Below are 25,884 nucleotides of genomic sequence, written 5' to 3'. Positions count from 1 at the left end.
CTTGGATAACATTCTAAAAGTTGTGGTATCTTGAGACCTATTAGTAATTCGGCTCCCAAGTTTTATTTATAATAGGTTTCTAGTTACAGAGGCAAAACAAACTACACGTCAACTAAAAAATATAATCCTGCTTTACTTATTTTGTAGATAATGGAAAAACGCAGCAATACGCTGGACCGACTGCAGAAATTAGTGAAGAAGACAACATCTGGATCAAGCGAGGGTAAATCAGGTGACAAGCATGCAAGTACAAAAACCGAACGACTACGCGAATTGACGGAACTGCTGAAAGGCACACGAGCGCCTCCAGTGCCACCTCCTCGACGGCCAAAGCATTCGCAAAGCGTTGATAAAACATTCGAACGACCAAACGCAGCTTCTTCTACGAAAAGCCTCTTAAATATCGACGCACTTCACAATGAGGATTCTTGCAGTAATCTGTTGAAGAGCAAAGAGTCTCGATCAATTGATATTCCTTATCAATTTGCGGATAGCAAGCGAGCTTCAACTCCTAGTTCTCCCTCGTGTGAGCACAAGGCCGGACTTCGAGCTAATGTTAGCACGTCAAACTTGGAGTGTCTTCAAAGTACATCAGCCAAGGACACAGCTATTGACGAAACAAAATCTGAAACATCCTTTAAGGGTGAAGATGAAATATTTGTCAAGTTGTCCAGACCTGAATCGAGGACAATTGTTGGTTCCTATACGCAGAAAACGATACCGTTTCGAAGTGCATCCTTCTCTCAGGTTGACTACTCCTCCGGCAAGTACATCCGGTCTGCTTTGGGTGCAATCAAGAACAGCTTGATGCGCAACAAAGAAAGCTCAGTCATAGATAACGTTACGTTACCGAGAAACAAAAAAGACTGCAGAAGCTGTAGTCCAGCTCAGTTTTCAACCACTTCAGAACCAGGTCCCTCAACCGATGATAGTGAAGCATCGAAAGTGTCGCTCAAGAAAACAGAAATAAGTATCAATCTAGCGCCACCTGACAGCTACGACCGGTGTGAAGGGTTAGAAGGGAAAGAGCTATCATCGAATAGAAATTCCGACATAGAGACCATTGTGGAAGATCCAGAAGCGGAACACATCGAAACAGTTGAAAATGAGCTGATTCAAAAAAGAGCAACAATCAATGTTGTACAAGCTTCCGAAATGGTTTTGGAACCATTGGTTGAAGAAGGTGTACCAATCATACCACAAACTTTGACAAAGGACGAAGAGTGCTTGCAACAAGCTACAACGTGTTTGATTCCGGTTCCAGTTTTTGACTGCGTCGTTAGTGAGTGGAGTACAGCTCGGCCCTCGGAACAATGGATAGATGCCTCGATGACGGAATGCACTAACAAACTAACAGAATGTTTAGACAGTATTACAGAATCTAATGAAAAAGTTGTACTAGAAGAAGAATCGGGTGAAGAAATAACTGATACTTTGGTTATTGAAAATCCACCCGAGATTATGGAACCCGAGGTATTGAAATTGGAGTGTGTGACTGAAGTTGAGGAGGGAATTCTGGAACCACCAAAAGGTAGTTCAGCAGATTTATCCGATACGTACGACGACAATATCATGTGTACTCCACCTGTTTCGATTATTTGCACCGAGCCTGATAGTTTGGTAGGCACTACCATTATCGAGACACCCCCAACTCCAGACGAATCGATCTTTAAACATGAAACAGCAGATATTGAGGTCGTTGAAGTACGCAAACGACACAGTAACAATGAGGAAAGTGGTGAAACGCTCAGTAGTGGGAATAGTGAAGTTGAAGAAAAACGAAGGATAGATAAGTCGAAACGTCGGAAAGGTATTTACATTCAGTGGCCAGCAATAGATACAAACATTGACCCTGAATCTGATTCCAACGACAATTGTCAGCCAGATGATAATTGGCGCCCTAAAAAGCTAACAATCAAACAGGATTCAAGCGTTGATTTGAGCGGGGAAAGCTTCACAGATCTGAGCTCAAAGGAAATAACATCATCTCCAGAAAAATCCAAAGATTGTGACATCCTGAACCGTGGTGACCCTTTTATGTTAGAGCCAAACACGCCTGATTCTGATATTACCAAGCCATTTTGGCCCAAGGGTCACCGTCGCCAGAGCCTGACATATCAAAGTTCTGACGAAAAGGAGGATTCTGCTGTGCTGTCGGCCATTCCGGTACGATCGTTCAAAAACATCTTTCTACGATCGGATTCCGTTTCTGACAACGAGAGTGACCGTGCATCTTCTAGAGATCGCACAAGTGCTTCGCCAGCGCCAAGTGGAGAACTCGATCTGAAACGATACTCCAAGAGACCACTACGAGGTCCTTACGGGCAAATGCTGGAAGCGGAAATGAAGAAACCCTCCAAAGTGCACTACAACGAGATTCTGGAAGAGCTTAGCCGGCACGAGAGGTGAGATTATATAATGTTAAGCTCTGTTGTTACCAGCTGATTCTCATGTCATTCTTTAAATTCTAGTTCACACTCATTCCCGTCGTTCAACAGAGGTCGAGGCAGTGGCAGTCAATCTATGGACGAGACCAACGATCGTCATTCCAGTAAACTTTTCAAACCAAGAAAAACCAACACCAATCTTCCGCTTCCATCGCACAGTAGGACGGCGTCAAGTCCGTCGAAGCTGGCAGAATTGGGCATTCCAGACAGCACGCCACAAACGAGTCCTTCGAAGCGTCATCTTGGCCACATCGAACAACGAAGCACAGATTCCGATAAATCCGAAAAAGCAACGAACAAGTTGGAGACGAAAAAGTTTTCGCTCGACAGTCACCTCTCGGACAGTCACGATAAGCACGCCAAACGTAACTCATCGGGCGCGAGTGACAAACATCCAAAGCGAAGCCTGGATGATACCCGGCTTGCCCAACCCAGCCGGACACCATCGGAGCGAAGCTTTGTGCTGAACACGCCAGACACGCCGAAGGGTCTGGTAGCTTCTCCGGAATTGTTGGCCGAATTGCTCAAAGGGTCTAGTGAGAAACTAGTGACGGAACAACTAACAGGCGCCACGAGTCCGACCAACGGAAGTAACGCCCTGCCGACTGCGGTGCTCAAATGTTTGGTAAGTAATAATAATCATGTTGATCCTTGTTATTTATTTCATTTGTCGCTCATTTTAAACCGATTATTCGGCAAAATGACTTATATTTTGCCGAAGTTTCTTTTTGTTTCTGCCGAGCGATAAGTTGTTCTGCAGAAAAAATTAAGTGTGCAGAAGGTCATTTATATAAGTGAATTTATCCGTATCCGTATTTATCCGACCTTGTCATCTTATTATATTCAATAAATGTGTTAAGGTGTGGGCAAACAATGCCCGATAACTTTGCAATTGGACCGCAGAGAGCATTGTCATTCTGGAATGGTAGGAAGAAACTCTTATTCTTACTCAACGTGAACATACACTAGATCGAGTGGGATAGACTGTTTGTTTACATCAAAAGTTTCGGCCTTTTGAAAAGTTAGCATGGAGTTGTATCATCTGTGAAATACACTCTTCCTCCCCCATGTCATATGAAAACCTTTAAAAAACTTATGAATCCTTGAATTCATCCAAACCCATTCTGTCCCCGTAGCTAATTCCAACACTTTTCTGATTTTTTTTCTTTCTCTAAAGCAAATTGTATTGATAATCGTGAGTCGGCAGCGGGGCCACGCAATTGCTTAGCCGGATTGTTCCTTTTTTCGAGGGCTTTTTTTCTTTTTTTCTCGTTAGCAATGATACAATCACTCGATTGCAAGCATTGAAGCAACGCGACTATTGTTTTCCCGGCATCATAGTTTTCAATAGAAATGATCCGAAAATTGTTAAGACAAGCAGGTCGTATTGCTTAATTAAATAGTACCTATATTAGGCTGTAACAAAAATGACTTTTTGGCGGGTATCAGGGGTTTGTTCCGGTAGGTATACTGAGCCCAAATCCCAAATATGAGCTTGATTGGACGTAACAGGAGCTGGCGCTCCGCCTTTCAATTTTAAATGGGATTTAACCCGTCAAAAAAGATTTTTTTTTTCAAAAATGACAATTTTTGAGGCGTTTTGGCCACCAATGCGTTTACCAAAAACATCACTGGCGTGTAGGCCAGATCCTTGCGCATCTTTTGGTATATATAACGTTGAAGTTTGGAGCATCCTGGAGCTCGGTACAGACCTTCAAAGTTTGGCATTTTTTCAAAAAATCGGTCCAAGCAAAATCAAATGGCGTCTCGGGCGTCGCGAGGTGCGACGCATATCTTTTTTGCCGGGACCGATTTTTCGAAAAAATGCCAAACTTTGAAGGTCTGTACTGCCGTTCTACGCATAATTGTCCCATGTTCAAAAAAGTGCAACTGAGAAAAACGCGATTGAAATTTTTCGACCGATTTCTGTGTTTGTACGCATAATTGTCCCGTGGGTTCCTATTCGCCCTATGTGTCCCTAATCACCCCAGTTAGCAGTTTATCACCTTTATTTGTGATTCTCTTGCTTTACAAAAGGTAAACAAGACATAATGTTTTTTTAAACTAATGATTCCGTGTAAGAAAATACTTGGTGGGACAATTAAGCGTAGAAGTTTAACGATGGGACAAACAGACTTGGTGTTGTTTTTAATGAGTTTCCGAACAAAGTACCAGATTTTATGTGTTTTTCTTAAAGTACACATCAAACTAAACTTAAAAATGTCATAAAGTCAAAATCGACCAAAACTGACATGGGACAATTATGCGTAGAACGGCAGTGTACCGATCTCGAGGTTGCTCCAAATTTCAATGTTATATATACGATACCAAAAGATGCGCAAGGATCTGGCCTACACGCCAGTGATGTTTATGGTAAACGCATTGGTGGCCAAAATGCCTCAAAAATTGACATTTTTGAAAAAATCTTTTTTTACGGGTTAAATCCCATTTAAAATTGAAGGGCGGAGAGCCAGCTCCTGTTACGCCCCATCAAGCTCATATTTGGGATTTGGGCTCAGTATGCTCACTGGAACAAACCCCTGAATGCCCGCCAAAAAGTCATTTTTGTTACACTCTAACCTATATCATCAATGATTGGAAGGCACGCCGACGAATGTTTTCGGGTTTACGATATTGCAAAAATCGTCTCCTTCCTGGTGGTCAAGCAAGTGAACAAGCCGATCCCGTCCAGACTCCGATGAGCCCTCCAAGATCGCGCAAAAGTCGTGATCGCGTTGATCTCTTGATTCTAAATTGAATTGCTCTCTTGCAATATATTTCTAAAAACTGATCTATTTTATTTGTATTTCGTCTGTTGTGTGCTATCTTGAGAAAACGACTATTTTAGTACTGTTCGAGAAAACGGGTTTCTAAATTTTGATGATGAATATGTTCAGAATAATTCAGAATGATGAAGGTAATCGGTTCTTATACTATCTCTGAACAAACGCTCCAAGTTTCAATTAATTTGGTTACACCAGGCAAAAGATACATTAAATAATGTAAACAAAAATCGGAAAAGCACGTGTCACAAGTGTGTTTTGAATGTGATACATGTACTACGTGTCACAACTGTGCATATAGCGTCAAAAACTGTGCAGCAGCGTCAAAAATTACCGTGGAATCACCTCTCTCTCGGCTTGTTCGAAGGTTTTCGAAATTCTGGTCAATAATGTACTGTTTGACTCTTGCAAAAACTACATTTCCACGGATCAGCATGGCTTCTACCCTAAACGCTCTGTTGTCACGAATCTTGCTCAATTCGTGTCACATTGTCTTCAAGAAATGGATGCTGGAGCTCAAGTCGACGCAGTGTACACAGACTTGAAGGCGGCGTTCGATCGGGTTGACCACGGAGTTTTGCTAAAACGACTGGAAAGACTCGGAGTCTCCGCCAGTCTCGTTCGTTGGCTGAAGTATTACCTCACCAACCGGATTCTGCGAGTCAAGATTGGGAACTCTGAGTCAGACATGTTCATAAGTCTCTCTGGCGTTCCTCAAGGCAGTAATTTAGGTCCGTTACTGTTCATACTTTTCGCCAACGAACTGTCGATGCTGCTAAGCGAAGGGTGCCGGTTGTTTTACGCTGATGATGTCAAAATCTTCACTGTTGTTAGAAGCGTTTTGAACTGCTCAGCTCTGCAAAGACAGTTAAACCACTTTAACGAATGGTGCGTGCGTAACTTCCTGACGATCAGCATAGAAAAGTGTAGCACAATCTCTTTCCACCGTAAACTCAAACCCGTGGTCTTCGACTATGCCATCGCCGGAAACACTCTTGCTCGGGTAACCCAAGTACGTGACCTGGGCGTTACCCTTGATAGCAAATTGTGTTTCACTATCCACCTCCATGACATCGTGTCCAGAGCCAATCGACAGCTTGGATTCATCTTTAGGATCGCTGATGACTTCCGAGATGTCGCGTGCTTACGTTCATTATACTGCGCGCTGGTAAGATCCATCCTTGAGTTCTGCTCCGTAGTGTGGTGTCCGTACCAGAGCACCTGGACTGCTAAAATTGAATCAGTTCAGCGAAAATTCACCCGGCTTGCCCTTCGCCGTGCAAGGAATCCTGCCGGTTGGAACACGTACGAAGAACGTTGTCGTGTCTTGCAGCTAGAGACTCTCGAGCGGAGGCGGCACGTCTCACAAGCAACGTTTGTTGCCAAAGTACTGGCCGGTGAAGTTGACACTCCTTGGATTCGCGCTCAAATTCAAATCTACACACCTGCTCGGCCACTTCGTCAACGCCAATATCTACAACTTGCTCACCGCAACACCAACTATGGACAGCACGAACCAGTTCGTTTCATGTGTAGCCGATTCAACGTATTTTCCCACCTGTACGATCCCAACATCTCCACCCCGCAGTTTCAACAACGAGCCCGACTCTGGTACTCTCACCAGCTTTAATCTGTTTTTGTGTTTCATGTTGTTAGCATTTGTCTTTAGTTAAGTTAAGTTTTATCATTAAGACCACAAGTTGTCGGATGATTTAAATAAACAAATAAACAAATAAACAAATAATTAACAACACAGCACATGTATGATGGAGACGCATGATATTAAAGCACAAAGCAAAGAACTAAAATAAGCTTTAATCAATAGTTCAACCGACTTAGGCAGTATATTTTCGAAAACAAATGATGGCATCGCTTTTCAAAAATGTGTATCAATATAATAATAATAGGGAGAAGAATAAAAAAAACCACATTTTTCTACAAGTATTACGAAGAAATTGGTCTATGACACAAACGGGAAACTGAAGCCTATTTCCAAAATCGGTTTAAAGCATCTCGTAAGGTTTGAGTTTAACAAAACCTCATCATTAACTAATTTTCGACCAAAATGCTCGTTGTCACAAGATAGCACACAACAGACGATCAAATTGTGTGAAATAACTCAAATAGCGACAATCTCCAACTTGAGTGTCTACAATTTGGCAATAAAATGTTCACAACACAGCCCTGCCGCCAACCCTGTGTGAATTGTGTTTCTTCTATCCGCTCAAAGTTTACAATCCAGATGCCCATATAAAACGGCGAGTGAAACCATCTGACAGCTTCCACATGGGGATGTGATAGTCCGTGCGTGCAACAAATGCTCGCACACTCTGACTCTCTGTTTTCTCGGGCTGCTCTCGCGTTTTCCCCCTTTACTGCGAGAGCAGGGTTCGCTCTCCGCGTGGAAAAGCTACAAAACCATCAGCCACGCGAGAGGGAAACCAGGCACACACTCCACGTACAACGCAGTTTTCATCCGCGAATCGAAACGAGAGTGTTTGTTTTGCATTGTTGGAAAAGTCGAAAAACGCATAGAAATAGTTTTGCGGGATTTTTTTTATCAAATTGTAGCCATTAGAATGAAGGCAAAAGCTCTAGAACGGAAGTCACATGTTTGAAGTGTGGAATCGTTTGATGTTCGGATCCCACAGCAGTGTTTGAATACTTTAATCTAAAGCATTAATACCACTTGCCATGGAAAGCGGAAGTAACACATAAAAAATCATTAATCAGCAAATTCCCTCTTTCAATTCAGTTGTAATTCAGTGCTGAAAGAATGTGAAATGTTCACATTGAAAATATTTCAGCATGTGGCAAAAAAAAAAATGCGTGATCGAAGGCGAACGAAAAAGTTCGAACTTCGGGAAGGGGTTGTTTATTGATGTATTCTGTTTTCCACAAGCATAACTCTTTGCATCGCGTTATTGCGGTGGATGGTGGAAAATTCGGCAGCTGTGTGTGCTTCCTGAAGTTGGCCTGATGGTCGTTGTGTAGTTCGGTTCGCGCTATCGCTCAAGACAGTGCAAAAATGTGAACACACGCTTCATTGATGAATTCTCGACAGGAGATATTTTGTATTGCTTTTCAAATCACCAGCTAAAACCTGGCATTGAGTGATTACCATTTTGGAAAAGTTGCTCTATTTGAATGATTCCCTTTCCGGGAAAACCAGGCCACAATGTAAATGCCCCCCCTCGTTGTGTTGTATACTTATATCTGTAGACATCTGCAAACTGTGTGTCTGGGGCTTTTGCATTCGCTGTGGCGACACGTAGATGATTTTAAATTTGTGTAGGCAAAGGTGCACTCATATGTATTTGGAGAGAGTAAAACGTAGCGACGTAGCGATGCTCGTCGAGGCAGGTCGAAGAAGTGTGCAACAGGTATTCGAAGTAGACGGAAGCGGCGAGAGTGTTCTGTATCCTGGAATGTGCTGAACCAGACCTCCAAACTTCGACTACGGGCGCGCTCTGGCAAAATATTCAAAGTTAACAAAATTTTGTGAAACGGGTGTTCGGTGCGTCGACAGTATCAATTGGTTGAACGAAGTCGATTTTATTCGCGCCATGATGCCGCTGAATCTGTGCTCTGATTCCGAGGATGATCCGGAGAGGACACCCAAATCGATGACGGAAACTAGCGTGTGGCACAATGTGACTAGCTGCTACAATGTAAGTATATTAGGAATGTTGATCAGGTGCTTCATGTCTGAGCTCACATTGACATTTATTTTGAAATCGACGAGATTTTTAACTAGAAGGAGTTAATCGTTCTTTAAAAAAAAACGGATTGACTAGTAAAACACCATGCGTCTCCACTACATAAGTATGATGGAGACGCATGATAGTGTGTATCAATGCTGTTAACACCTAAACTACCATGCAAGCGAAAAAAGGCGAAGTCCAACTTCAAACAGCTGTATCTCGGCTCCCTGTGGACGGATTTTCAAAATTCAAGAAGCAAAAGATGCGGACAGATCTCTAGATTATTTTGCTTTTTGAAAAGTCAAAAACAGAGGCACTTACCCTAAGTTATTCCCAAAACCAACCAGGTAACTTTTTTTCAGCCCTCTATTTTCTAGTTGTTTTGCATGTTGGATCGAATGTTGAATGACAATCTGTTTAAAATTTTATCATAATGCAAGTTACAGTGCAATTATAATATCCAATACCATATTGGACCGATCTGGCCACATTGGAACCGGTTCCAGGTTCTCCGGTGGAACCCGGAATGTTCCCAATTACAGAGCATTTTCTAGAAATTTATTAGAGTGGCAATGGGTATCAAAATTCAGCATTTTCAAAATCAAGCCCATTGATGACGCTAAAAACCATTATGGACATATCTGGTCACTTTGGGACCGGTTCCAGGTTCTCCGGTGGAACCCGGAATATCCCCAATTCCAGAGTATTTTCAAGAATTTTATTGGAGTGGCAATATGGGTATCAAAATTTAGCATTTTCAAAATCAAGCTCATTGATGACGCTGAAAACCATTTTGGACATATCTGGCCATTTTGGGACCGGTTCCAGGTTCTCCGGTGGAACCCGGAATATCCCCAATTACGGAGCATTTTCTAGAAATTTATTAGAGTGGCAATATGGGTATCAAAATTCAGCATTTTCAAAATCAAGCTCATTGATGACGCTGAAAACCATTTTGGACATATCTGGCCATTTTGGGACCGGTTCCAGGTTCTCCGGTGGAACCCGGAATATCCCCAATTCCAGAGTATTTTCAAGAATTTTATTGGAGTGGCAATATGGGTATCAAAATTTAGCATTTTCAAAATCAAGCTCATTGATGACGCTGAAAACCATTTTGGACATATCTGGCCATTTTGGGACCGGTTCCAGGTTCTCCGGTGGAACCCGGAATATCCCCAATTCCAGAGTATTTTCAAGAATTTTATTGGAGTGGCAATATGGGTATCAAAATTCAGCATATTCAAAATCAAGCTCATTGATGACGCTAAAAGCCATTTTGGACATATCTGGTCACTTTGGGACCGGTTCCAGGTTCTCCGGTGGAACCCGGAATATCCCCAATTCCAGAGTATTTTCAAGAATTTTATTGGAGTGGCAATATGGGTATCAAAATTTAGCATTTTCAAAATCAAGCTCATTCATGACGCTAAAAGCCATTTTGGACATATCTGGTCACTTTGGGACCGGTTCCAGGTTCTCCGGTGGAACCCGGAATATCCCCAATTCCAGAGTATTTTCAAGAATTTTATTGGTGTAGCAAAATGGGTATCAAAATTTAGCATTTTCAAAATCAAGCTCATTCATGACGCTAAAAGCCATTTTGGACATATCTGGTCACTTTGGGACCGGTTCCAGGTTCTCCGGTGGAACCCGGAATATCCCCAATTCCAGAGTATTTTCAAGAATTTTATTGGAGTGGCAATATGGGTATCAAAATTTAGCATTTTCAAAATCAAGCTCATTCATGACGCTAAAAGCCATTTTGGACATATCTGGTCACTTTGGGACCGGTTCCAGGTTCTCCGGTGGAACCCGGAATATCCCCAATTCCAGAGTATTTTCAAGAATTTTATTGGAGTGGCAATATGGGTATCAAAATTTAGCATTTTCAAAATCAAGCTCATTGATGACGCTAAAAGCCATTTTGGACATATCTGGTCACTTTGGGACCGGTTCCAGGTTCTCCGGTGGAACCCGGAATATCCCCAATTCCAGAGTATTTTCAAGAATTTTATTGGAGTGGCAATATGGGTATCAAAATTTAGCATTTTCAAAATCAAGCTCATTGATGACGCTGAAAACCATTTTGGACATATCTGGCCATTTTGGGACCGGTTCCAGGTTCTCCGGTGGAACCCGGAATATCCCCAATTCCAGAGTATTTTCAAGAATTTTATTGGAGTGGCAATATGGGTATCAAAATTCAGCATATTCAAAATCGAGCTCATTGATGACGCTAAAAGCCATTTTGGACATATCTGGTCACTTTGGGACCGGTTCCAGGTTCTCCGGTGGAACCCGGAATATCCCCAATTCCAGAGTATTTTCAAGAATTTTATTGGAGTGGCAATATGGGTATCAAAATTTAGCATTTTCAAAATCAAGCTCATTCATGACGCTAAAAGCCATTTTGGACATATCTGGTCACTTTGGGACCGGTTCCAGGTTCTCCGGTGGAACCCGGAATATCCCCAATTCCAGAGTATTTTCAAGAATTTTATTGGAGTGGCAATATGGGTATCAAAATTTAGCATTTTCAAAATCAAGCTCATTGATGACGCTAAAAGCCATTTTGGACATATCTGGTCACTTTGGGACCGGTTCCAGGTTCTCCGGTGGAACCCGGAATATCCCCAATTCCAGAGTATTTTCAAGAATTTTATTGGAGTGGCAATATGGGTATCAAAATTTAGCATTTTCAAAATCAAGCTCATTGATGACGCTGAAAACCATTTTGGACATATCTGGCCATTTTGGGACCGGTTCCAGGTTCTCCGGTGGAACCCGGAATATCCCCAATTCCAGAGTATTTTCAAGAATTTTATTGGAGTGGCACTATGGGTATCAAAATTCAGCATTTTCAAAATCGAGCTCATTCATGACGCTAAAAGCCATTTTGGACATATCTGGTCACTTTGGGACCGGTTCCAGGTTCTCCGGTGGAACCCGGAATATCCCCAATTACGGAGCATTTTCTAGAAATTTATTAGAGTGGCAATATGGGTATCAAAATTCAGCATATTCAAAATCAAGCCCATTGATGACGCTAAAAGCCATTTTGGACATATCTGGTCACTTTGGGACCGGATCCAGGTTCTCCGGTGGAACCCGGAATATCCCCAATTCCAGAGTATTTCAAGAATTTTATTGGCGTGGCAATATGGGTATCAAAATTTAGCATTTTCAAAATCAAGCTCATTGATGACGCTGAAAACCATTTTGGACATATCTGGCCATTTTGGGACCGGTTCCAGGTTCTCCGGTGGAACCCGGAATATCCCCAATTCCAGAGTATTTTCAAGAATTTTATTGGAGTGGCAATATGGGTATCAAAATTCAGCATTTTCAAAATCGAGCTCATTCATGACGCTAAAAGCCATTTTGGACATATCTGGTCACTTTGGGACCGGTTCCAGGTTCTCCGGTGGAACCCGGAATATCCCCAATTACGGAGCATTTTCTAGAAATTTATTAGAGTGGCAATATGGGTATCAAAATTCAGCATTTTCAAAATCAAGCCCATTGATGACGCTGAAAACCATTATGGACATATCTGGTCACTTTGGGACCGGATCCAGGTTCTCCGGTGGAACCCGGAATATCCCCAATTCCAGAGTATTTCAAGAATTTTATTGGCGTGGCAATATGGGTATCAAAATTTAGCATTTTCAAAATCAAGCTCATTGATGACGCTGAAAACCATTTTGGACATATCTGGCCATTTTGGGACCGGTTCCAGGTTCTCCGGTGGAACCCGGAATATCCCCAATTCCAGAGTATTTTCAAGAATTTTATTGGAGTGGCAATATGGGTATCAAAATTCAGCATATTCAAAATCGAGCTCATTGATGACGCTAAAAGCCATTTTGGACATATCTGGTCACTTTGGGACCGGTTCCAGGTTCTCCAAAATGTCCAAAATAGTTTTAAGCGTTGTCAATGAGCTTGATTTTGAAAATGCTGAATTTTGATACCCATATTGCCACTCTAATAAAATTCTTGAAAATACTCTGGAATTGGGGATATTCCGGGTTCCACCGGAGAACCTGGAACCGGTCCCAAAATGGCCAGATATGTCCAAAATAGTTTTAAGCGTTGTCAATGAGCTTGATTTTGAAAATGCTGAATTTTGATACCCATATTGCCACTCTAATAAATTTCTTGAAAATACTCCGTAGTTGGGATATTCCGGGTTCCATCGGAGAACCTGGAACCGGTCCCAAAACGGCCAGGTATGTCCAAAATGATTTTTAGTGTCATCAATGAGCTTGATTTTGAATATGCTGAATTTTGATACCCATATTGCCACTCTAATAAAATTCTTGAAAATACTCTGGAATTGGGGATATTCCGGGTTCCACCGGAGAACCTGGAACCGGTCCCAAAGTGACCAGATATGTCCAAAATGGCTTTTAGCGTCATCAATGAGCTTGATTTTGAAAATGCTAAATTTTGATACCCATATTGCCACTCCAATAAAATTCTTGAAAATACTCTGGAATTGGGGATATTCCGGGTTCCACCGGAGAACCTGGAACCGGTCCCAAAATGGCCAGATATGTCCAAAATGGTTTTCAGCGTCATCAATGAGCTTGATTTTGAAAATGCTAAATTTTGATACCCATTTTGCTACACCAATAAAATTCTTGAAAATACTCTGGAATTGGGGATATTCCGGGTTCCACCGGAGAACCTGGAACCGGTCCCAAAGTGACCAGATATGTCCAAAATGGCTTTTAGCGTCATGAATGAGCTTGATTTTGAAAATGCTAAATTTTGATACCCATATTGCCACTCCAATAAAATTCTTGAAAATACTCTGGAATTGGGGATATTCCGGGTTCCACCGGAGAACCTGGAACCGGTCCCAAAATGGCCAGATATGTCCAAAATGGTTTTCAGCGTCATGAATGAGCTTGATTTTGAAAATGCTAAATTTTGATACCCATTTTGCTACACCAATAAAATTCTTGAAAATACTCTGGAATTGGGGATATTCCGGGTTCCACCGGAGAACCTGGAACCGGTCCCAAAGTGACCAGATATGTCCAAAATGGCTTTTAGCGTCATCAATGAGCTTGATTTTGAAAATGCTAAATTTTGATACCCATATTGCCACTCCAATAAAATTCTTGAAAATACTCTGGAATTGGGGATATTCCGGGTTCCACCGGAGAACCTGGAACCGGTTCCAATGTGGCCAGATCGGTCCAATATGGTATTGGATATTATAATTGCACTGTAACTTGCATTATGATAAAATTTTAAACAGATTGTCATTCAACATTCGATCCAACATGCAAAACAACTAGAAAATAGAGGGCTGAAAAAAAGTTACCTGGTTGGTTTTGGGAATAACTTAGGGTAAGTGCCTCTGTTTTTGACTTTTCAAAAAGCAAAATAATCTAGAGATCTGTCCGCATCTTTTGCTTCTTGAATTTTGAAAATCCGTCCACAGGGAGCCGAGATACAGCTGTTTGAAGTTGGACTTCGCCTTTTTTCGCTAGCTTGGTAGTTCGCGGGATAATATTGAGGATGGTAGTTTAAGTGTTAATCGTTGAAATCAACGGCGTTTATATCATCGATGTCGATGATCGTTGATTTAAACGTAATCGTAATCGCAGCCATCGTTGATTTAATCGTCAACGTCAACGGAGTCGTTGATTTAAACGGCGTTGATCAACGCGTTGATTATCGATAATCAACGAGTTGATCAACGGCGTTCTTTTATAGTTTTCTAGAGTATTATGAGGAAAGAACGATTTTTTCATAAATGTATTGATTGGGAAACATTCTCAAATAGATGTGAAATGGTTGTTCGGGGATCCGGGTGTACCAAGAGGACCGAAGTGACCGGATTTTAAACCGTTATTTAAGCCCTAGCTAACTGCTGGTTACTTTCATCTCCACTTTGGTTCCCAAGTCCAACCAGGATTTTTCTTATGTAAATGACACCGAGGACGGACTTTTGGGAACCGAGATATGGTCGGATTAACACCGGAATTATTGTTCCGGCGGGTTCAGTAAGAGTTTCGCGTGGCTAAATAACGACAGAATTTGTTTTTCTATGATACAATACTGAATTGACCACATGACCCATGTTCCAGAACCCAAATTGACAGACCGGAGTAGCTTCCTGCTAGTATTCAAAGAGTAAACAAATTATTTATGACCTACTGCGATCGGTTTTCGGCACCACACGGAAGATTTATCTATTGGGGTTCGATCGAAACTCATTGATCACCAACAGTAGGCTACTCCGGTCTGTCATGAAGTTTGACATCTTGGCCGATCTCAATTTGGGTTCTGGAACATGGGTCATGTGGTCAATTCAGTATTGTATCATAGAAAAACAAATTCTGTCTTTATTTAGCCACGCGAGACTCTTACTGAATTCCGGTGTTAATCCGACCATATCTCGGTTCACAATAGTCCGTCCTCGGTGTCATTTATATAAGAAAAATCCCGGTTGGACTTGGAAACCAAAGTGGAGATGAAAGTGACCAGCAATTAGCTAGAGCTTAAATTACGTTTAAAATCCGGTCACTTCGGTCCTCTTGGTACACCCGGATCCCCGAACAACCATTTCACATCTATTTGAGAATGTTTCCCAATTAATACATTTATGAAAGAATCGTTCTTTCCTCATAAAACTCTAGAAAACTATGAAAGAACGCCGTTGATCAACTCGTTGATTATCGATAATCAACGCGTTGATTATCGATAATCAACGCGTTGATCAACGCCGTTTAAATCAACGACTTCGTTGACGTTGACGATTGAATCAACGATGGCTGCGATTACGATTACGTTTAAATCAACGATCATCGACATCGATGACGTTGATTCATCGATTAACAGCATTGGTGTGTATGATGTTTTGATTCCGTCCGACGTCCAAATCGGTTTAGCCAATTTACTGTTTTTAACACCTAAACTCCCAAGCTCGAAAAAAGGGGGAATTTATATGGAAATTCACCCTTTTCTCGAGCTTGGGAGTTCACCTCGTTTTCGTCAAAATATTAGCTATCAAAATTTCAAATCGAAATGAGACAATATTTTCCATAATATTTTTATCTGCAATGGTTTCTGGAATATTTAGAATCAACCAAAAAGATTAAAATTTAAAATAATGTTTTCAATCTGTTATTTGTTTTTGGTAGATTTTGCAATATTTCGGAGAATGATTTTTGACCAACTTTAGCAGCGTTTTAAATTATGTCCCTTATGCTACAGAATTCATTGGGACTAAGTGAATTTTTAAACCAATCTAAGCAGATAAAAGGGAAAAAGGCCAAAAAGCGACCCATGACTGATGTGTACGTAGAAAAATTACATACGATTCAAAGTATTCTATCGGTGAAAATTGTTTTCTATATAAAATATCATGAGCGCATGGTGGCACACCATGAAGGATCCGGACATAGTTTCCATATATAAAAGTGAGCTCCAACTCCAAAAAATTAAATGAATATCACAGGTTTGTCAGGTCTACATTTTCTCGATCTCGACTCGATGGAAAGGTCTTTCGATTACCTATCCAAAGATCTGTCACATGAACATACATTTCGCTTGAGTGGTCATGACTTAGGACGAGACTTCAAACAATTCCATAGGTCTGTATGGGACTTTAAACCGAGTTGAATTAGAGAGCTTATATGGAGACCTTATTCTTGCAGAGTCTTGTCGCCCGATTGGAACCCAGATTTGACAGCTCGATAGGAGCCCTGAGAGTAACAATTCCCCTCTCCGTATAGGCTCTCTAAGTTGAACGCAAACGCTTTGCTATCGTGCATAGCTTTTTTCCAAACTTTTACTTTTTGTATGGTCCATGGTTTCTTGCCGGATTCCCCCTTCCCCTCCTCAAAAGGCCACGTGGTTTATGAATGACCCGTTTAACTTAAGTCAGGAGCACCATTGATTTTGAGTCGATAGGTATACATGGAGGTGAGTCTCCAAGCTCTTATAAAACATCAATTTTTTGAGCATAATTATAAGCCTTACTTTGGCGAGGAAGGCAAACCACTAAACAAAAAATAGAAAATGTTTTGAAATTGTAGGAAATGGTTCCTAACATCAGAACAAATAGTCCAATCCAATTAAACAAACTAAAAATGAAAGAATAAAAAAAATGTTTCATAGAACAAAAAAGCGCAATTACCATAGAGGGTAAACGAGTTTAAAAGCTACTTTTGTTTAAGAAAACATAATTGATTTTTTTTGTTCTGACTTCTTACGTTTCAGATATTTACGCAATTATCTTGTCATTTTTGTTCTTCTCATCGATTAAGCTTGCCTTTGCTCCCCAAAAATGCATTATCGTAAACCAGACATCCTCTCCACACTACGATAAAATTCGATTTCAATCGTTTTTCGAGAGTGGCCATCGCGGGCAGGTCGCACCACCCATCCGTAACGGGGAGACATTTGAACCTGTTTGTGCACGGTGCCGGTGTCCGGGGCCTCACAAAAATGGTCGGACCCATAAGTGAATTAAAATCACATCCAGAGTTAAAAGCTTTCCACGATGACTTAATTGAATTTCCTTCCTACCTTGTCGCCTCTTTATCGGACGGCTGTTCATTCTATAGAATTGATGCAGTCGTCGTCGTCGTCGTGTAGAACAAAAGAAACTTTTGCACATGTAAGGCGATGCCTGGTTCAAGGTGGTTGGGGACAGTTTAGGCGTTGTAGCATTTTAGACTTGAACGAGTGAGCATTACTAGTTTACAAATATCTTACGATTTTTTTTGCTTTTACAGGACACAAGAACGCACGTCGTAGTTGAATTGTTCAATACCGAAAAATCGTACGTAGAATCTCTGCAGACTATTGTTCTGGTAAGTCTTTTTAGTCTATCTTAAACGCGTAATTTCAAATGTGATTTGTTTTATAGAAATATCTGAACCAACTGAAGTCCTCGGAAAATGCCGGTCTGGTCGACAACCAAACCGTAGACGAGATATTTTTCATGGTGCCAGCGATCCTGAACATTCACGAGCGATTTTTAGAGGAGCTTCGCCGACGATTGGACGCTTGGGATCCGTTGCAGAAAATTGGCGACGCGTTTGTCGACGTAGTAAGTGAGATGAAAAGGGTATATGGAAGTGAGACAATTTTAACGATTCCGGTTTAGTTTTCCAGACCTGTGATCCTCGATACGTACACCTCGTTCGTGAACAACTGGAACCGAGCAAAGGACGCGATACGCACAACTCGTCAAAAATGTCCAGCATTTGCGAGATTTCTCGAAGCGATGGCACGCGAGCACAAGGGTAAACTGTCTCTGGACAATTTGCTCATCAAACCTGTACAAAAATTTCCAAAGTATGAATAATCTTTGTTTAAAACTTCCAGATTGTTTTGCAATTTGTTTCCCTCTCTTTCAGTTATGAGTTAATATTATCAAGACTGATTAAACACACCGATATTGATCATCCCGATCAGAAGCCATTACAGGAAGCTTTAAAATTAGTGCACGACATTCTGATGTTTCTAAACTGCAAGGAAAAGGAAGCGCTCGAGAACGGGCAGCGCGAAACGGCCCTGCGTGAGCTGGAGGGTGTGATCGAGGGGATGAGCGACCTGGTGACCCCGGAGCGCGCCTTCCTGCTGTTCGACCTGGTTTCGATGCCTTCCGGACAGACGCGCAAAGAGCGCGGCTTCTTCCTCTTCAACGACTTACTAGTCATTACCAGTATTAAGCGACGCAGCGGAACCATCAGAAAAACGAACATGTAAGCATCCGGCACTGGTTTGGTCGATCAGATCGATGAGAAAGTCTTTCTTTTTTTTTCAGGACATGCCCAGGAAGTGTGGCGTCAACCTTGGACACCAACAAGTATAAGTTCTTAACCAAAATTTCATTAGACGATTTGGAAATAGTGAAATGTAAGTACAAGTTTTATTTGGCAGCTGAAAAGCATTACAATCCATTACTTCTGGAACCGTCCCATCAATCCCTTAATCTTGCTCTCGGCTGCTCCCCAGTCCAGCAGACCACGCAGCTCGTAGTCCTTCAGCTGTTGGTTGATGTGGCCAGCGTGAGCCTTCAGCACCGGCTTCAAGTCAACCTTCTGTTCATCCTTGTACAGCGTTGGCTGCATGGCAGGCGTGTTTTGTGCATTTTTGGTGCGCAAAAATGGTGCCGTAGTCAGCGATAGGATAACCTCTGAAAAGTTCGAAAATCCAAAACCTTGATTTCACAATACAAAACACTGCTCCTTACCAAGGGCACCATGCTTAAGCAGCTCAACTTGCAAGTCAACCAGCGAAGGGATTGGCTTTTTGTAGTCCAAACGCTGCAAAAGCAGCGACAACGTTTCGTGGTAAACGTAGATCAATTCATCTCTGGACTGCTCCAGTACTTCGTACGAGGGCGAAGAAGTTAAAAAGTACACTAAATCGATGATTGGCGATCCAACGACACAGTTTTGGAAATCAACCTAGAATTATGAAAATCTAGCAGTTCTTAACAAAACTCTCACCAATCTGTTCAAAAACCCACAAAAATAGCATCAATCAGCTCGTTGTTGTTGTACTTGTACATGATGTTGTTGGTCCAAAAGTCCCCATGGTTGAGCACCTTCAGCCCCTGGAAGTCACTGCCGTACGCGTCGACCGCCTTCTGTATGGCCTTCGCCGGCAGCGTTTTCAACTTGCCGGCCACGGCACTGTTGATGCCCAGTTCGCTTGCGCTCTCGGCAACGGTGGCCAGCGCGTTCGAGAAGTAGCCGAGTTTATCCTTGTGGTCGGCGTGGAAGGTTCCCTTGGCGAACTTGGCGAAATCGGCCGGGTTCTAGAATGGGTTTAAATATTTTTATTGTATGTTAAATGTTTTTCGAAGAAGATTCTTTAAAGGAACTGGTAAATTATTTCTAATTACAACATTAAAAAAATAAAAATAATATTGCAATTTGAAAATAAGATAGCGATAAGTTGCTCATTTTCGTCAAAATGTAGAGTAAATTTCAAAAGGGCAGAAACGATCGCGAAAACAAGCCAGAGAGGGTGAAGAAAAGCCTAAAAAATTTCTCCCTCTTCTTCTGACATTTAGACTATAAATAGCATAAGCAAATGTTTCCGCGTTGTGGAAACATTTTTCAAAAGTCCTGGATCACTTTATTGGTCCCATTTCTATATTTGGCCAGCAAGTATCTTTAGGAAAAATTTTGAAAAGTCATGTGACAACAGCGATTGTGCACGCTCCATATAAAAAAGATTTTTTTTGTATGGACAATTGTCCACGAAGGGGGGGTGGGGGAGGGAGGGGGTGAGATTCCCAAAAATGATGGTCCCTTATAAAACAACTCAACAATTTCAAAGTTGATTTCCCATATCGTTTTGGTCACCGAGAAATCTGGAGTAAATTTTCATAACAATCTATGAGTCATGGGTTTCCTATGCAGATAGGACCTTTTGAAAATTTAATCGAGAAATGATGTTAATTGAATTTTAATCGGACTATTTCGGTGAAAACTGACGCAAATTTTAGAAGAAAGATGATGAAATTTTAGGTGGATAGGTCGACTAAGAGTCATAGAAGAAGATATATCTGTACATTTACTGTGTGTTTCACTCAGTACTTGTACAGAGCCAAATTAGAAGGCTAAAAGACTTGATCACGCACACATACTTCCTCAAATGGCCCTTCGCTGACTTAGTTTTCCGTTCTTTATATCTTCTTCTATGACTCTTAGTCGACCTATCCACCTAAAATGTCATCATCCTTCTTCCAAAAATTTGTGTAATTTTTCACCGAAATAGTCCGATTAAAATTCAATTAACAAAGTTGATTTCAGTAAACGCTTTAGTTTCGTCAAAGTATGATAGATTTGGGCTCCCTAAACTAGCTTCAATCTACAGAATTGAATTTCAGTGATTTCACGGCCAATAAATGAAAATTGTATATTTCTAGTATAAATTGTATTGAATCATCTTTAAAACCCATGCGCACCCACGTGTATCTATGTATCTATATCTATAAAAATCAGGGGGTGCGCATCGTGCGCATGGTTGCTTATAAAAGGGTGCGCATGGTTGTTTAAGATCATTCTGTAGCATTTATTATTTATTGGCAGGGAATTCACTAAAATTCAATTCACTCGATTGAAACTCTTTCAGGGAGCCCAAATCTATCAAACCTTGACGAAATTGAAACGTTTACTGAAATCAACTTTGAAAATGTCGAGTTGTGATGTCTAGTTAACCCTCTAACGCCCATGGTTACTAATTTTTGAGTTCAAAATGAAATTTCTCTGCATCCATGCATTTTTTCAACCTGCATTAGTTTATATAGAATGTTAACTTATAACCATTAAAATTTCATCCAATTTGGTCGATTCAGTTACGAGTAATGGTGAAAAATGTAAAAAATCTCGACTTTTCTCTGGGCGGGAAGAGGTTAACTACAAATTTCTCCCGAAAATCTTGTAATTCATTTTTTAGCATTTATTGTATCGATATTTCATGCATGAAAAACCGCCTTTGTCTCTTTCGATTGCAAAACTTATTGCGTGCAAAGTGAAACTCTGATGAGAATCTTGATCGTTTTTTAGAGCCTGTGTTCAAGAAACAACGTTGCAGAAAACTGCAAAGCGATTCATAATAGAACGCAGCTTAACAACAAAGTTAGTGCAGTCAATCTGCAGTCCATCCATCCTATCCTACTTTGATAAATTCTTCAGTTCCTTCGCTGTATCGTTTATTTTGTTTTATAAGATGATACCTCCCTTCCTCGACGGACCTTCAATATCGACAAAGAGAGCGTTCACTGTTAGAATTGGGCTTACTGAAGACGTTTTAGTAAACACAATTAAATTTCATTTCATTTCTGGTAAAAAAAAACTGCCCAGATTATGATAGAGATTGGATTTATTTACTTTGAACTTTGAAATATATTTGCAACGGCCATGCAAAGATATGTCATTCCAAATTGTTAACCCTAAATTTCTAAAAAAACGGCTTATCTAAATTGAACAAAATTTAAATACACCTGAGTTTCAATTCATGTTACAGGAGTTTTTATTTTATAAACAAAACCATGAAAAAAAAACATTTAAAAATGTAAAAAATCAGAAATAATTTTGTCGAATTCTTCGATTTGCTCATAAAGAGACGTCGTAGTAACTTAATTGCGGAAATAATGTTTTAGTGGAACTTATTTTTAATAAATGAAATAGGAAGGATATTAACCTTTTTTCCACTTATTTTCTAAATACAGTCAAACCTCGCATAAGAGCGCCTCGTATATGCAACTTTGCATATACGAATCATTCCACCTGATTCGGTTTTGTCGCAAGAGTTGCATATGCGAGGTACAGGGCTTATGGGATTTTGGCTATATGGGAGACATGGCCTATATTTTTGTAAAAAATCATCTTAACTATACAAATTTATAGTGTTTTGGAATCGTTATGAAGTCAGCTATACAGCTACACCAAATTTACAAGGTTTACGATGTTCTAGGTCATCCGAAACATCCTCAAGTTAAGGCCTATGTGTTCACCGCCGTACAAGTATGAGGTAGGCGATTGTGACTTTGGTTTTTGACCTCAGATCATATCCGGATAGCCTCAGGGAGGTTCAGGGACTAGTCTACCGATATGTGGTGATGTTCTAGGTCTTCTGTAGAGTCCCGGGAGTTACGACCGGTGGGACTACCGCCGTAACAAGACAGAGGTCAGTGGTTTTTGACCCCAGATCATATCCAGATAGCCTCAGGGAGGTTCAGGGACTAGTCTACCGATATGTGGTGATGTTCTAGGTCTTCTGTAGAGTCCCGGGAGTTACGGCCGGTGAGTCTACCGCCGTAACAAGACAGAGGTCAGTGGTTTTTGACCTCAGATCATATCCAGATAGTCTCAGGGAGGTTCAGGGGCTAGTCTACCGATGTGTGGTGATGTTCTGGGTATTCTGTAGAGCCCGGGAGTTAATGCCGATGGATCTACTGCCGTAACAAAATATTGGTCGGAGGTTTTTGACCCCAGATCATATCCGGATAGCCTCAGGGAAGTCCGGGGACTAGTCTACCAATGTGGTGATGTTCTGGGTATTCTGTAGAGTCCCGGGAGTTACGACCGATGGGTCTACCGCCGAAACAAGATAGAGGTCGATGGTTTTTGACCTCAGATCATATCCAGATAGTCTCAAAAGGTCAAAAACCTCCGACCTCTATCTTGTTACGGCGGTAGATCCACCAGCCGTAACTCCCGGGACTTTACAGAAGACCTAGAACATCACCACATATCGGTAGACTAGTTCCCGGACCTCCCTGAGGCTATCCGGATATGATCTGAGGTCAAAAACCACTGACCTCTATTTTGTTACGGCGGTAGATCCACCAGCCGTAACTCCCGGGACTCTACAGAAGACCTAGAACATCACCACATATCGGTAGACTAGTCCCTGAACCTCCCTGAGGCTATCTGGATATGATCTGAGATCAAAAACCACTGACCTCAATCTTGTTACGGCGGTAGATCCACCAGCCGTAACTCCCGGGACTCTACAGAAGACCTAGAACATCACAACATATCGGTAGACTAGTCCCTGAACCTCCCTGAGGCTATCTGGATATGATCTGGGGTCAAAAACCACTGACCTCTATCTTGTTACGGCGGTAGACCCACCGGCCGTAACTCCCGGGACTCTACAGAAGACCTAGAACATCACCACATATCGGTAGACTAGTCCCTGAACCTCCCTGAGGCTATCTGGATATGATCTGAGGTCAAAAACCAAAGTCACAATCGCCTACCTCATACTTGTACGGCGGTGAACACATAGGCCTTAACTTGAGGAAGTTTCGGATGACCTAGAACATCGTAAACCTTGTAAATTTGGTGTAGCTGTATAGCTGACTTCATAACGATTCCAAAACACTATAAATTTGTATAGTTAAGATGATTTTTTACGAAAATATAGGCCATGTCTCCCATATAGCCAAAATCCCATAAGCCCTGTACCTCGCATATGCGAAGCACGCATAAGAATCCTCCATATGAGTTGCATATGCGAGGTTTAACTGTATGTAAAATAAAAGGAGATTAATAACTTAAAAGTTGATTTAGATACAGCAATAGTTTACCGTTTTAAATCATAAAATCCACATTACCTCCTTGCCCTGATATACAGTGTAAACTAACAGGATATCGTTTCAATAAAATTACAATTACATAACATTTTTAAAATCAAATTTTAGGAATCAGATTTAAAGTTTTGCCATATTTTCCTAATATTTCTGTTCCGGCCGATTCTAATGTAAATTAGTGAAATGGCCCACGACATTTATTTGGCTGAAGACCACTGGTATAGCATAGCATAGAAAGGTTCTTTCGATTGGAATGGCTTCTTTTGAGCGGTACAATCGCCTCAAATCTCTGGCTATGATATTTCCAGCTTCATTTTTTTAAATACTTGGGCTTTTTGTGCGCGAGATAATGATCAGTAAAAACGAAACTATTGGCACTACGCCCCCCGGGGCATGGCCTTCCTCTAACGTGGGATTTCTGCTCCAGCGCCTCTGACGAGACAGGAGAAACCGGGACCGACGTTTTACTTCACCATCCGATAGAAGCTCAGTGGATAAGGCGGGAATCGAACCCGCGTCTCATAGCATCATCGGGATCGGCAGCCGAAGCCGCTACCCCTGCGCCACGAGACCCACTAATGATCAGTATGAACGGTAAAAGTGCGAAAGGAATCATACTTATATGCAATATCTACAAAATTCTAAAGCAGATTAATAAAACAAAATTATGTTACCTCAGCCAGCAACACCACACTAGCAGCGTGCATAAAAGCCATCTTCTCGATAGCCATTTTACTCTGCTCCAGGTTGAGCCCCAACTGCTGGTTCTCGACGCTGTAACCCCGCACGGTCAGGTCTTCCAGTACCATTAAGTTGGACGGAACGTCCGACGAATAGATCAATCTGCAACCAAAATTAAATAACACTCAATTGCTTTCTCCTTCTCTGTAACGAAATACCCGCGAACATGATAAGATACACAGTAGCTGTCAACGATTGCTTTCGTACACGGAGCTGTTACTATTTTTTCGGGGGGTTAGCATTATCGGAACCAATTAGACGTCAATTTGATAGCGCCGAAAGGCTTAAATTGATTAGATTCGGCTTAGTCCGGTCTCTGTCCTCCGAATATACAGCACACGGTTTACTTTTACGTAAGCTCGCAGTCAGCTGATGCCTTTTACTTACTGGGGTGCAAGTTCCACGGCGCCTCCCAACTTGGAAATGACGGCCACCAGCTTGGGCAGAATGTTCTTGTAGATGATGATTTCTTTATCAAACACGTCACTCTTCTTGAACTCCTCCACCAGGTTGCCCTCCGAGGGTTTGATTTTGGCGACGAACGTAATCACATTTTCCGACGGGTTTTCCTTGGACACGTACCTTGAGATCAAAGGGGATGATTAGTGTTTTGGGGTTTTCAGAGCATACATCTTTACTTACTTCACCAGAATCCTGTTCATCGACGATCTCGCGTACGGATCGTTGATCTCCGCCGTGGCCGGTTCCACATCGTAGGTTTTGATCTTCACTTCGGTTTCACCGTACTGCGTCTGGATCAGATTGGTGAGGAACAGTGAGTTGACAAACTTGGTTTCCTGGGTCTTTGGCATTTTGAATGATTCCGGAGAGCTGCGTGTTCACGTACCACCAAGTGCAAACTGATTGGACGCGGATGCTTGAAAGCCGCCGCGAGGTGCAATTCAGCCACCATCGCACAGAACGAACCCACTCTTCGGTATTGGTTATCAGAACAACGGACGCAGATAAAAAACAACTTGTTGGCTTTACGACGTTACGTTATTGTGCGATTCGATTCGATTTGTGTTATCAAACATTAATGGTACATTATTGCCGCACGAGACAGCGGACCTTGATATATAACTGGCAAGACTTTTATTTACTTTCTACAAAGC

The 25,884-nt window shown here is 41.6% G+C and overlaps 2 protein-coding genes across 2 annotated transcripts in view; one reads left to right on the top strand and one right to left on the bottom strand.

The window, feature by feature from the left end:
• LOC120421153 (uncharacterized) overlaps positions 1–25,884 on the top strand; it is a 64,819-nt gene that overhangs the window by 35,339 nt on the left and 3,596 nt on the right. Inside the window, exons 5-11 of the mRNA XM_039584347.2 lie at positions 148–2,405; positions 2,472–3,072; positions 17,700–17,777; positions 17,834–18,016; positions 18,074–18,264; positions 18,327–18,674; positions 18,737–18,828. Of these exons, the coding sequence (XP_039440281.1) occupies positions 148–2,405; positions 2,472–3,072; positions 17,700–17,777; positions 17,834–18,016; positions 18,074–18,264; positions 18,327–18,674; positions 18,737–18,828 (3,751 nt within the window). The remainder of the gene's footprint in view (positions 1–147; positions 2,406–2,471; positions 3,073–17,699; positions 17,778–17,833; positions 18,017–18,073; positions 18,265–18,326; positions 18,675–18,736; positions 18,829–25,884) is intronic.
• LOC120421211 (uncharacterized) lies at positions 18,818–25,753 on the bottom strand. Its single transcript, XM_039584417.2, has 6 exons — positions 25,412–25,753; positions 25,157–25,351; positions 24,703–24,871; positions 19,445–19,735; positions 19,166–19,382; positions 18,818–19,108 (listed from the first exon to the last, which is right to left on the bottom strand). The coding sequence occupies exons 1-6, from the start codon at positions 25,579–25,581 to the stop codon at positions 18,873–18,875; spliced, it is 1,278 nt and encodes a 425-aa protein (XP_039440351.1). The 5' UTR covers positions 25,582–25,753; the 3' UTR covers positions 18,818–18,872.

This window comes from Culex pipiens, chromosome 3 (assembly GCF_016801865.2).
Source record: "Culex pipiens pallens isolate TS chromosome 3, TS_CPP_V2, whole genome shotgun sequence".
Lineage (NCBI taxonomy): Eukaryota > Metazoa > Arthropoda > Insecta > Diptera > Culicidae > Culex > Culex pipiens.
This window is presented reverse-complemented; position numbering and strand designations above follow the sequence as displayed.

What these genes read in the sequence shown, in the direction of transcription:
- LOC120421211 (XM_039584417.2), bottom strand. Translation starts at nt 25,581, where the DNA reads ATGCCAAAGACCCAGGAAACCAAGTTTGTCAACTCACTGTTCCTCACC. An exon ending in ATGAACAGGATTCTGGTGAA is followed by an intron (nt 25,352 to 25,411) that starts GTAAGTAAAGAT and finishes TTTGATCTCAAG; the next exon opens with GTACGTGTCCAAGGAAAACC. An exon ending in GTGTGGTGTTGCTGGCTGAG is followed by an intron (nt 19,736 to 24,702) that starts GTAACATAATTT and finishes AACCCATTCTAG; the next exon opens with AACCCGGCCGATTTCGCCAA.